The 13,281-nt window shown below is 51.0% G+C and overlaps 1 protein-coding gene across 1 annotated transcript in view; it reads left to right on the forward strand.

Moving 5' to 3' along the window:
- The window catches only part of BAIAP2L2 (BAR/IMD domain containing adaptor protein 2 like 2), a 28,453-nt gene that overhangs the window by 7,888 nt on the left and 7,284 nt on the right, over positions 1–13,281 (forward strand). Inside the window, exons 5-7 of the mRNA XM_086712299.1 lie at positions 5,488–5,559; positions 5,730–5,846; positions 6,886–7,032. Of these exons, the coding sequence (XP_086568425.1) occupies positions 5,488–5,559; positions 5,730–5,846; positions 6,886–7,032 (336 nt within the window). The remainder of the gene's footprint in view (positions 1–5,487; positions 5,560–5,729; positions 5,847–6,885; positions 7,033–13,281) is intronic.

Here is a 13,281-nt window from a genome sequence, read left to right on the forward strand (position 1 = left end):
GGGTTGTTTCCAGTTTGCGATTATTGTGAAGAAGGCTGCTGTGAACACTCTTATACAAGTCTTTTGTGGATATACATTTTCATTCCTCTTGGGAAAATACCTGGGGGCAAAATCTGTGGGTTTCAGGGTTGACATATATTTAGCTCTAATAAGAAATCGTCAAAGAGCTCTCCCAAGCTCTTGTGCTAAGCCGCACCCCTGCCAGCAATGTTTGAAAGCTGCTGCTGTTCTATGCACTTGCTATGTTCTTGCACTTGGATGTTGTCAGCCTTTTTCATTTTAGCCATTCTAGACGGTATGGAATGGTACTTTATTGTGGTTTCATTTTGCATTTGCCAGTGACTGAAGACTTGTAACAGGCTTACCAGATATTTGCATATCTTGTCTCATGAAGTGTTTGATTAGTACTTTGCCCATTTATCAGGTAATACTTACTGTTGACTTATAGGAGTTCTTTATATAGTCAAGATATGAGTCCTTTGTCAGGTATATGCATGGTGCATAGTTTTTTGCCCAACCTATAGCTTGTCTATTCATTTTCTAAATAGTGTCTTTGATGAACAGAAAGTTAGATTTTGGGGAAGCCCAGTTTGGCTATTTTATGGTTTTCATTTTACAAAAGGTGGAATCTGTTTAAACTCAGTAAACTACCTTACAGTTCATGAGTCAATGCTATGGCAACAGCAAACACCAAAAAGAACACCTGTCTCTACTAACTTGACAATTTTAAGAAATGGCTTGTGCTCATATCTTATTTAAGAAATCGTTGCCTACCCCTTTGGCAAAGATATTCTAAGTATTCTTGTAGAAGCTGTATGTTCTGGGCTTTATGTTTATTTCTATGACCCACCCTAAATTTACTTTTGTGTATGAAGTGACATAGAGTCAGGGTTCTTTTTCCCCCTGTATAGACATTCGATTGTTCCAGCACCGTTTCAAAAAGACTTTGCTTTCCCATTGAAGTCACTTGGTGTCTTAGTCAAAAAAATTTTGTTGTATATGTGTGGGTGTATTTCTGAGCTCTCTACTCTGTTCCACTGATATATATTTGTCTATCCTTACAACCATACCACACTGTACTAATTGTTATTGCTTTATAGTGCGTCTTAAAAATCAAGTAGTCTAAGAATTTTGTTCTTCTTTCTCAAAATTATTTTGGACATTCAACAATGTTTGCATTTACATATTGAGAATCAGCTTGTCAATTCAAGAAAGTCTGCTGGAATTTTGAGAGGGATTGCATTAATCCATAAATTAATGGTCATCTTAACAATATTCAGACTTCTGATCCATGAATATGGTATACTTCTCCATTTATTCATTTCTCATAGTAACACCCTGTCATTTTCAGGGTAGCAGTCTTGCACATCTTTTGATAGATTTATTCCTACGTGTTTGACTTTTTAGCCATTATAATTGGAATTTTTAATGTTTACTTATTTATTTTGAGGGGGCAAGAGCATGTGCATGCATACACACCAGTGGGGGAGGGGCAGAAAGAGGGGAGGGAGAATCCAAAATAGGCCCCTCACTGTCAGCACAGAGCCTGATGTGGGGCTCGATCTCATGAACCTTGAGATCATGACCTGAGCTGAAAGCAAGAGTCAGACATTTAACTGACTGAGCCACCCAGGCATTCCCACAGTTGGAATTTTTCAATTTCAGTCTCCAATTGTTCATTGTTTGACATTATTTTAGTAGGATCACTCTGGCTCCTATACTAAGAATAAAATATTGGGGCGCCTGGATGGCTCAGTCGGTTAAGTGACCGACTTCGGCTCAGGTCACGATCTCACGGTCCGTGGGTTCGAGCCCCGCGTCGGGCTCTGTGCCGACAGCTCCGAGCCTGGCGCCTGCTTCGGATTCTGTGCCTCCCCCTCTCTCTGCCCCTCCCCCGCTCATGCTCTGTCTTTCTCTGCCTTCCTCTGTCCCAAAAAATAAAATAAAAACATTAAAAAAAAATTATCAGCAGTGGAGGGCAAAAGCAAAAGCAGGAAGACCAGTTTGGAGGCTGTTGCAATCATCTAGGGGGGGACTGAAATAACTTGGGAAAGTGGCAGCATTGGTAGTGTTGAGAAGAAATCAGATTGAATGTAGAGCTAATAAGACTTTCTGATGGAGTAGACGTCAGCTGTAAAAGAAAAGGGAACGTCAGAGTAACTTCAAGGTGTTGTCCTGATCAACTGGAAAGTGGAGTTGCCATTAGCCGATGTGGGAAACATCGAGTGTGGAGCAAGCAGTTTGGGGGGAGGGGAGAGATCAGGGACTCGGCCTTAGATATGATAAGTTTGCGATGCTTATCAGAAAACCAAATGGAGATGTGGACATCAGTTGTAGGTATGAGTTTGGGGTCAAGGTCTAGGTTCGGTTGTTCGTCTGGGAGTCGTGAGCGCGTGGACAGATGAGCTCATGGAGGTAGTGGGTGTAGGAAGGGAAGGGAAGAGGCCCTGGGAGATCAGGAGATGAGGGGGAATCAGCGGGACAGACAAGAGGCAGTGAGGGTGGCGAGTGGGAGTGGAGGTTAGGGAGTGTGAGGAAAACCAGGAGAGGGTGGTGGGCCGGAAGCCAAGGAAGGAAGGTGTTTCGGGAGGAGGGAATGGTCAACTGTGTCAGACGATGACCACAGGACGAGGCAGATGAGTCCTGACAGCTGGCTTTGCACTGTGGAGTGTCAGTGATTTCAACAAGGACATTCTTGTTGGCATGGTGGGGCACAGACTGACTGAAGGGGCTTCCCGAGCAAACGAGAGGGCAGGAGTGGGATCAGCTCACAGGGACAATTCTTTCAGGGGGTTTTCCTGTGTAGGCGACAAAAAGATCTCTTGTGAGTTACTGAAAGAAGTCAATACATAGAGCTTACAGTGCGTGTTTTCTACCGTGGGTCTGCTCTCAGCTTCTGTACTGAGGTGCTCACAGGACCCGGTAACGAAGGATATGCCGGGAGAGGAAACTCTGGGAAGGGCAGTCTCTTTTCTGACCTGCTGGGAATCTGACCTGCCCGGGGTTGATGACTTCCTTGTTTCAGAAGCCACCTGCTAATAGTCCTATGGTTTCCCCATAACAAGAGCTCAAAGTTCACATCAGTTATCAACCTCTTAATAGATTCGTTTCTTCTGGAGCCTGACAAAGACTTTCCATTAACCCATTGGTGCTCGGGCCCCATCTTAATGGGACATCCTGGGTCTGTGCCCTCTACCCCTTTGGCGATCACAGCCAAACTGTGGCAATGGGAAGAATTACAATCCAGCCGCCCTGTTCTAGCACACATATCCACGGTGTGACTCCGTTCATACGTGGCAGGAGTGACATCTGATCACATGCAAGGTTAGCTTATTCACAGCGACATCTCCCAGGTGAGAGTGGGAAGAGGCAAACAGAATTAGGAGGCGGGGAAAGGCCCCCAACTTGTCTCCTGCGCTGACAGCAAGAGCCCTTTGATCTGTATTTTAAGAACATTTTAGAAGAGCTCCTGCACTCAGGCCTCCTTGGGGAGACCGCTCCCAGCCACCCAGGGCCCTCAGCTGGAGGCAGGCTGCACAGCCTCCCTTGCCTACCTTTGTGACAGTCCTACTTCCCCCCATCCCCTACCCCCCTGCACGGCTCAGCCTGCCAGCGCTGAGGTAATTCAGGCGGAGCTGCCGCGTCCATTCTGTCGGGTTTGCGCATTGCAGATATTTTCTGTGGCCTTCGGCGTGGTTCAAGTTCGTCTCCAGGTACCACTCATCCACTTTATTAGTGCTCTGGTTACAAAGTTGCCGGGCTTTTTGAAGGTCTGCTCCAACCCCTCATCTCCCCCAAGCCCCGTTGTTTATTTTGGGCGATTTGTGCAGATTTTCAAGAACATACGCTCGGAGTTCAAGCACAAGTCTTAGACTGCCCGGTCAGGGGGAAGCAGAGCCCGGGGAGGGGCAAGTGAGGCGCCCCGAGGGCTCCACTGGGAGGTCCCGCAGTGCAGGTTGAGGTGGCTCACTTCCTTACTTCCTGGGTCCAGCAGATAAGGGCAGAAACGTGGACTTGGTGCCACTCATAACACTGACCCCCTCCCCCCGTCACACACACTCACCAGCAGCCACAACTCAGGGTTCAAGGCGTGGCCAGTCCCGAGGGGGCCACACTCAAGCTCCCCTACACACCAGCCGTTACCAGGGTTTCAGAAACAATTATGGGAGGGAAAAAAATGTAAATTTTGCAACTTGAAAAAAAAAGTTGGTTTATCTATTTATTTTGAGAGAGAGCGAGCGAGAGCGGGGGAGGGGCAGAGAGCGAGGGAGAGAGAGAGAGAGAATCCCAAGCAGGCTCCGCACTGTCAGCGCAGAGCCCGACGCAGGGCTCGAACTCACGAACCACGAAATCATGAGTCAGACATTTAAACGACTGAGCCACCCAGGGGCCCGTAAAATTTGCAACTTTTATACTTGGCTGGTTTTCCCCGCATACGAGGAGAAGATTACCAGCATTCTCTTTCTGGGCAGTGCCCTGCCCCAAGGGACAGAGCGCCCACAGCACAGCGTGGGGACCCCTGTGGCAGCAGGCGGCATCCACTGAGGTTCTTGAGCAGGTGCTGCTGAGGGGAGAGGGTGTGCAGACAAGGCTGAGCAGAGACGGGAGTGGCCGCAGGGTGGGGGAATGTGCCGGATGACTACCAAGGCCCATAGCATAAAAGCTCTTCAGGTTCATAAAGCTCAACCTTCAAGAGCGTCCGGCCGAAACTTCCCTGTTATAGATAGGGAAACAGGCCCAGAGAGGGGCAGCATCTTGTCCAAAGTTACAGAGCAAACTACTCTGTACTACTGAGCTCTGTACTGAGCTCTATACTCAGTAGCTTTCCTGGCCATGCAGGCGGTCAGCCGCCTCCGTCCCACCTGTCACGCGAACCGGCCACCCCTCAGTGAAGACCTCTCAACAGCTGTGAGCGCTTTCCCTGGGTCGGGCCCTGCCCACGGTGCTGGGGACACGGAGATGGGTCAGCCGACGTTCGTGCCCACAGCGGCTCGCTGCATCTCCAAAGGGGCTGCGACCAGGGGCGCAGGAAGAAATCTGGCCTATGGCTCGAAGAATGAAAAGTAAACGAACAAACGTATACACGTTCCAGAAAGAAAACAGGAGAGCGGTGGATTCCGCTGGGGAAGTCGGGAAGGCCTCCTGGCAGAGGGGGCAGGGAAGCTGGTATTTCAAGTTGGATAGCACATTCCAGACAGAGGGTACCGCATGACCAAAGCACAGACTGAGTCTAAGAACCAGAAGACGTTGCTACTCGTATCGGACCGTGTGTTGCGACCCAGTTACCGCACTAAGTGTTTCACATTTTTAACCACTTAATCCTCCCTCCCTCTGGGTGCTTTTATTATGACCGTGTCTCTGACGATTGGGCAGGTGCCTGGGGTGTGAGGAACGCGGTGGGCTGTATTAGACTGGGCGGTGCGAGGGATGCTGGGGTCTGGAAGGATCGGGGCCACCCTGCCCACCCCCACCCTGTACTCCACACAGGTGCAGACGTTCCACGGAGATCTGCTGCAACACATGGAAAAGAACACGAAGCTGGACGTGCAGTTCATCAAAGTAAGTCTGGCCACCCACCTTGGCCCCCCCCAGCCCATCACAGGCAAGACCGCCCCTCCCCATTTGATGGATGAGCACACCGAGGCCTGCGCTGGGTATCGACTGGCCCCAGGCTGTACGTGTTCCCAGCTGAGCCCCCGCCCCCCCCCCCCTCTCCACGCCACCCCAAGGACAGCCGCCAGCACTATGAGATCGAATACCGCCACCGAGCCGCCAACCTGGAGAAGTACATGTCTGAGCTGTGGCGCATGGAGCGCAAGAGGGACAAGAATGCGCGGGAGATGAAGGTGCGTGGGCTGGGGGGCTAAGCCGGGCTCTGGGGGGGGGACGCCCTGACAATCCCCCTTGCCCCCTGCCACCCAGGTCCCCCGCCCAGCATCAGCCCAACTCTAGGAGGGCCACTTGCCATGCGCTCTGCCGTGAGCAAAGCCAGAGCGCTCAGCCAGCGCCTGGCGGCTGGGCACCACCGGCCCTCCGGGGCCACCCTCAGCGCTGCTCACTGTGCTGTCACTTCCTGGCCCTCCCCAGGCCTCCCGCCTTCCACTTCACTGAGAAAACCGAAGGCCCTCAACCATGCTGCTCCTTGATCACAGTGGCGCAGGTCCCCGCCATCCCCCGCTCCCTCCTGCCCCCCGCTAGGCCCGGCCCTCCTCCCCAGCTCGCGGGGGGGCCCTGGCCCTGTCCCTCTGTCTCCAAGACCTCTATCTCCTTTCCTGTCTCCTCTTCTATCTCCTTTATTTTTTCTTGCAATGTTTATTTATTTATGTTTCGAGAGAGACACAGAGCAAGCAGGGGAGGGGCAGAGAGAAAGGGAGAGCGAGAATCTCAAGCAGGCTCCGCAAAGTCAGCACAGAGTCCGGGGCGGGGCTCGATCCCACGACCCCGGGATCATGACCTGAGGGGAATCAAGAGCTGGACGCTTAACCCACTGAGCCACCCAGGCGCCCCCAGTCTTCTGGCTCCTTCAATAGGCTCTTACCTCTCCTCTTCAGAATCTTCCCTCCCAAGTAAGGGCTTATGAATCAACTCATTCACATTTTCTTAAACCAACCTCCCCGGGCCCCACTCCATGCTTGGCCCCGTGCCTGGAGCTAGGGAAAGAGGCATGGCCGTGAGGAGTTCCCCGGGCCGGGCGGACACAGAGCATGAGGATGCCCATGAGAGGTGGGCCTGGGAGCCAGGATGGGCTGGGCGCTCCAGGGAGGGCCTCCAGGAGGAGGTGGTTCAGGAAGGACAGGAGGGCTTCGGACAGCTGGCACTGGGGGGGAGGTGGGATGTGGCAGACACCCACCCGCTGCCTCCTGCTAGAACCCGCTTCTCCCCCAGGAGAGCGTGAACCGGCTGCACGCACAGATGCAGGCCTTCATGTCCGAGAGCCAGCGGGCAGCTGAGCTGGAAGAGAAGCGGCGTTATCGTTTCCTGGCCGAGAAGCACCTGCTGCTTTCCAACACCTTCCTGCATTTTTTTGGCCGGGTGAGCAGGGGCCGGGGCCGGGCTTAATGGGGGGCCTTCCTCGGGTCTGTGCTCTCTGTGAGCTGGCTACCCCCAGAGAGTCCCCTGCCTTTGCCTGCCTGCCTGCCTTCCTTCCCCTCTGTAGATATTTATTTTATTCGTTTACTCTCCCCATCTATTTCTTTTTTTCTATGTTGATTTGTGTCATCGGCTATTCATTCATTGATTCCTTCGTTCATGACTTTGCTTATTCTCACACTCATTCACTAACTCACGCCTTTCTTCGTTCACGTAGGAACCGTTTACTTTCTCATTCCTGCTTGCAGATACTATTTGCAAATTCATTAATTCATGGGCGTATTGAGTTATTGCCTATAATTTTATCGTATTATTTAAATGCTCTGTGCTCTTGCTCTCTTCTGTCTGCTAGACCGATCAGAGAGTCGTTCATTTTTCACCGGATTTCTTTTTTAAAAAATATTTACTTATTTATTTTAATGTTTATTTCTTCTTTTTAAAAAAAAAATTTTTTTTTAATGTTTATTTATGTCTGAGACAGAGACAGACAGAGTGTGAGCAGGGGAGGGGCAGAGAGAGAGGGAGACACAGAGTCCGAAGCAGGCTCCAGGCTCTAAGCTGTCAGCACCGAGCCCGCTGCGGGGCTTGAACTCACAAACTGTAAGGTCACGACCTGAGCGGGAGTCAGACGCTTAACCGACCGACCGAGCCACCCAGGCGCCCCTTTCATTGGATTTCTAATGGATTTTGCTTTCCATATTCAGCTGCCCTGTTGATAAGTGCTGTTGGGTTTATAACTATCTAATCTTCTCTGTAAATATTACCAGTTATGTATTTAAGGCCTCTCAGAATCCAGTCTGATGCTTTCCATTTCACTTTGCCTGAGATTAAAATTACCCTCCTTTCTCTTCTGTTCTCTTTAAGTGTGTTTTCTGTTACTAACATACAGCTCAGTTTGATTTTTTTACCAGTGACAGTCCACGTCTTCCAATAGCAGAATTCAGTTCGTTCCCCTTGAACCCAAGTGATACACCTGTTTTATTCTTTCTGTATAACTTGAGTCAAGTGCATTTCCTTTTTATGGTAGTTGCCTCGTTTTCTTCCATGCTCGTTCTCGCCGCTGTGGCTGTGTCACTATACATTTCCTTTTCCCCTTTATTTTTTTTTTTAAATTTTTTTAACATTTATTTATTTTTGGGACAGAGAGAGACAGAGCATGAACGGGGGAGGGGCAGAGAGAGAGGGAGACACAGAATCGGAAACAGGCTCCAGGCTCTGAGCCGTCAGCCCAGAGCCCGACGCGGGGCTCGAACTCACGGACCGCGAGATCATGACCGGAGCCGAAGTCGGCCGCTTAGCCGACTGAGCCACCCAGGCGCCCCACCTTTCCCCCTTTATTAGTTTGCAAATCCTAGTGTCCTTTTCATCTCTACTCACGATGACCTCACTTTGTGACCCTCATGGTAATCGATATTCATCTATTATCTTTTCCAAAATATACGGACACCCCCCCCCCGACACTACTCTGTCCATCGAGCACCCTCCCCAGCCCTTAAGATAAAGGCCTTGGGAATGGGGCGCCTGGGTGGCGCAGTCGGTTGAGCGTCCGGCTTCAGCCAGGTCACGATCTCGCGGTCCGGGAGTTCGAGCCCCGCGTCGGGCTCTGGGCTGATGGCTCGGAGCCTGGAGCCTGTTTCCGATTCTGTGTCTCCCTCTCTCTCTGCCCCTCCCCCGTTCATGCTCTGTCTCTCTCTGTCCCAAAGATAAATAAACGTTGAAAAAAAAAAAAGTTAAAAAAAAAAAAAAAAGATAAGGCCTTGGGAAGAATTTTCCTGCCCTCCCCGGCACTCTAAGCTGTGGCCTGACACCTCCCTTCATCCTTCCCAGCTCCGGCTCTTGGTTCTGCCAAAAAACTTCGGGACTTTTAGTTCCAGGCTCTCACTCCCCATTTCTTTGCATCATGACCCACGTGACCAGATACGCCGCTCGCCACTGTTTTCATTCCTTTTCGTTGCCACGGTCTTGAGGTTTCTGTCCCGATTAACTGAACACGTTCTGCAGACACATCGTCCGAATCCGTGCACAGCTGCAAATGTCCCACTTTTACCCTGACTGCCGGGTGGCACGTTAGCTGCTTACAGGACTCCAGAGCTGTGGCCCTTTTCTCCTGTGGCCCAAGATGATGTTCCTCCGGCTTCTAGCGCTCCGTGCTGCGGATGCTAAGTCGGGTGCTGGTCTGTGTCCTGTTATTAGTTATGCAACTGGCTCTTATGCAACTGGCTCTTTCTCTGGATGCTTGGAGATTTGCTTGGTGTCCTTGGGACTCAGAAACTTGTCTGGTTACCCATAGACGAGGGCCTATCCGTGTCCCTCCCTCTGCGGGCTCAGGCCTATATTCAGGTCAGGGTAGCTATTTGCTCTTCTGGTTCCTAAATTATTAGCTCTCTGCCGTCATTCCTTTTCCTCCTTCTGGAACTCCACATCTACGACCCCTCCCCACCCCCCACCCCCTGCCATGTGTTCGTCTCTTCTTGGTCTGTATTTTGAGATCTCTCTCCCCTTGACTTGTCAGGCAACTGATGGTGTCCTCAACAGGACTACTCTCTCTTAGAGTTCATCTGTTCACTGTGTTATTTTTTTTAGGTTTATTCGTTTATTGAGGGAGAGAGAGTGAGGATGAATGAGCGGGGGAGGGGCAGAGAGAGAAGGAGAGGAAGAGAATTCCAAGCAGGCGCCACGCTCCGAGCTGAGCCTGACGCGGGGCTTGATCTCACAACCGTGAGCTCGTGACCTGAGCCGAAGTCAAGAGTCGGACGCTTCACCGACTGAGCCCCCCAGGCGCCCCCGTTCATCCGTTGAATTTTAAAGCTTACAGTCCTCACCTTTGTCTGGGTAGGAAGGTGTCTGCTCTGCAGCAAAGGCTCCGGTCAAGACCTTGTTAAGCTTGTCACCCCTTCTTTCAGCTGCCTGGGTGGTCTGCTGCGTTCTCCTCCCTGACCACTGGGTCCTCTTAGGTACCTTGTTTCTTTCCTTTGCCTCCTCATGGTCCTCTTCCCATTCTGAGGTGAGCTGCAAGGGCTCAGGCAGAGGTACTGACAAATGTGGGGGGAGGAGGCAGTGGAGCCATCTCGGCCCCAGTGGGACCCCATCTCTAACTCAGGTCTTCCTGTTGCAAATCAGCTCTCACTCAGCCTCAGGAATAGGGATTAATGTAGCCTACCCATGTGGAGAACCCCCGCAGACAGGGCTGCCGGGGAAGGTTGCACAGGTCGTGCACTGCACAAGGGTACCTGGTTGAGAGTAGGAGCTATGCTCTACCCTCAAAACTCAACACACTCGTGCAGACTGTGTTTCCCTGGAGAAAGGAGCACTTCTTTCTTTCTTTCTTTCTTTCTTTCTTTCTTTCTTTCTTTCTTGACATTTTTATTTTATTTTTATTTTGTATTTAATTTTATTTTTTTTAACTTACATCCAAATTGGTCAGCAACAATGATTTCAGGAGTAGATTCCTTAATTCCCCTTACTCATTTAGCACTGCCCCCCCCCCACAACCCCTCCAGTAACCCTCTGTTTGTTCTCCATATTTAAGAGCCTCTTGTGTTTTGTCCGGGAGCACTTCAGGCCCCTGCCAGCCCAGCACTGGTCAAAATTCTGTCCTGCTGTCTTCTCTAGGTCCAACAGGGGCTGAGGCCTCACAGTTCCTTCCCACCTGGCCTGGTCTAGCTATTGACCCCTCTGGGGGGCGGGAGGTGGCTGGTGGGATGTACAGAAGGAGGTGCCAAGGACACTGGGACATGATCTTTCCACCATGCCTTCATAAATTGATGACTTTGTCCCTGCATTTTCCAATATCGTTTGTTCTTTCATTTATGTATTTGTTTTTTTTAAGTGGGGAAGGAGCAGAGAGAGAGAGAGAGAGAGGGAGAGAGAGAGAATCCCAAGAAGGCTCTGAGCCGCCAGTGCGGAGCCTGACGCAGGGCTCGAACTCACAAACCGCGAGATCATGACCTGAGCTGAAGCCGGACGCTTAACCGACTGAGCCACCCGGGTGCCCCTCATTCACGTATTTAATAAATATTTTTAAAGCCCCGCTGTGTCTATGAAATAGAGGCTCTGTCTCTATTTCCATCTGGGTCCCTGACCCACCCACCCAGGCAGCTTCTCTATTCCTGATGCCCCCAACAGGGCTCCTCCCCCCGCACCCCCCGCCCCCCCCCCCAGCCTCTTCCCTCTGTCCAATGCTTCCGATTTCTGTGCATTCTTATTTCGTTTCTATTTCTCTTTCTTCGTAGTCTTGTTCAGTTTCCCAGCCTCTGCGCCCCGGCTGCAGACCTAGCAACTGATTTCACTTCTCTGAGTCTCATTTCTTCTCTGGCAAAAGAAGGAAATAATCCCCTCTTCACAAGGTTGATGTAATGATGTAAGTTTCATGCGAAGGAGCCCAGTGGAATTAGGTTCTCCCGGCCCCTGCTCTCTTCCCCCTCCAAAGATGAAAACAAAAGCTGCCCTTCAGGAGATCTGTCTGCTTGCAGTCGGCTGCCCCCCACAGCCAGCAGCAGACTCCCGCCTCCCCGCCTCAGCCAAGTCCCTTCCCCAGTCTCTGAACCCAGGGACCCCCTGGTGCTGAGCAGAGGTGGGAGACGCTGTCCCCACGGCCAGCCCCAAGCTCAGGACTCAGCCTTCTCCCCCTGCCCCTCCGGTCTCCCACGGACTGGGGCTCCATTCCAGAACTGTTTTACCTTCTTTTAAATGGTCTTCTTGAGACCTAACCCACACAGCACGTAATTCATGAATCATGCGATACGTGGTCCCCTGTGACGGGCTCCTCTCACGAAGCTTCGCGCTTTTGAGATTCATCAAGGTTGTGGCAGGAATCAGTACATCATTCCTCTTTTACGATTTTTTTTTTTAAAGTTCATCTATTTATTTTGAGAGAGAAAGAAAGAGAGAGAGAGAGAGAAAACACGAACAGGGAAGCGCAGAGAGAGAGAAGGAAAGAAAGAATCCCGAGCAGGCTCCGCGCTGTCCGCACGGAGCCCCACACGGGGGCTCGAACTCACAAACCGTGAGATCGTGACCTGAGCCGAAATCAAGAGTCGGGCGCTCAGCCGACGGAGCCACCCAGGCGCCCCGGTACGTCATTCCTCTTTATTGCCAAATAACATTTCACGGTCTGGATAGACCACATTTTATTTATCCATTCATCCGTGGATGGATATCTGGGTCGTTTCTACTTTGCGGCTATTAGAAACAATGCCAGCGGGGATATAAGTGAAAGTTTTTGCGTGGACACGTTTTCACTCCTCGTGGCTCTAGGGGATAGATCTGCTAAGGATGTGGGGTAGGTATCGTGTTGCTCTATCCAGCTGGTTTTTAGGACACACAAGATCTAACTCCCGAAGATAGTCAAACATACGTGTTTACCTGTCACTCTGTCTATAAACAGAACGCACAAGATTTGGAACAAGATTGGAAGAATGATGAGGGGCGCCCGGGTGGCTCAGTCGGTTGAGCATCAGGCTTTGGCTCAGGTCACGATCTCACCGGTCGCGGGTTCGAGCCCCGCGTGGGGCTCTGTGCTGACAGCTCGGAGCCTGGAGCCTGCTTCGGATTCTGCGTCCCCTCCCTCTCTCTCCGCCCCACCCCTGCTTCTGCTCTGTCTCTCTCTGTCTTCCAAAAATGAATACACATAAAAAAAAAAAATTTTTTTTTTTTTAAAAGAAAGAATGATGAGGGCCTGAGCTCAGCAAGCGGTCATTCTCACGCGGCTCCCGTGACCAACCCTGGCTGAGTCTGCGTCTGGTCAATAGCATGCCTCTCGGCCCACCTCGCCCTCAGCTTCTCTGGGCTCGTCGCAGTTGTGCGAGCGTATCTCCAGGATACGTTCCTAGGAATGGAATTGGCGAGCCCAGGGATGCAGGCATTCGTTGTGCCAGTTTACCCTTCTGCCAGCAAAATCGGAGATCCTCTTTTCCTCGATGACAGCGTGGCAGCAAACTTGTCCCTCTTTGCCAGCCAGCGAGGTAAAAATGGTCTCTCCAGACGTGGCTTCATTTTATCCTCGTCTTACAAGCGAGACTGATACCTTTTCATGTTTCAGAGCCATCGGACGCCCTTCACTGTGCTATCAGCATCGTTTCCTCCATTTTTTTTATTAGTTTCTCGGAGCTCTTTATATGTTACTGAGATTAGAGCTTCCTTGGTGATGAGAGGCACATATCTTCCCAGTGTGTCATTTATCGCTTGACTTTG

Source organism: Puma concolor, chromosome B4 (genome assembly GCF_028749965.1).
Source record: "Puma concolor isolate L17-30 chromosome B4, mPumCon1.1.hap2, whole genome shotgun sequence".
NCBI classification, from domain to species: domain Eukaryota; kingdom Metazoa; phylum Chordata; class Mammalia; order Carnivora; family Felidae; genus Puma; species Puma concolor.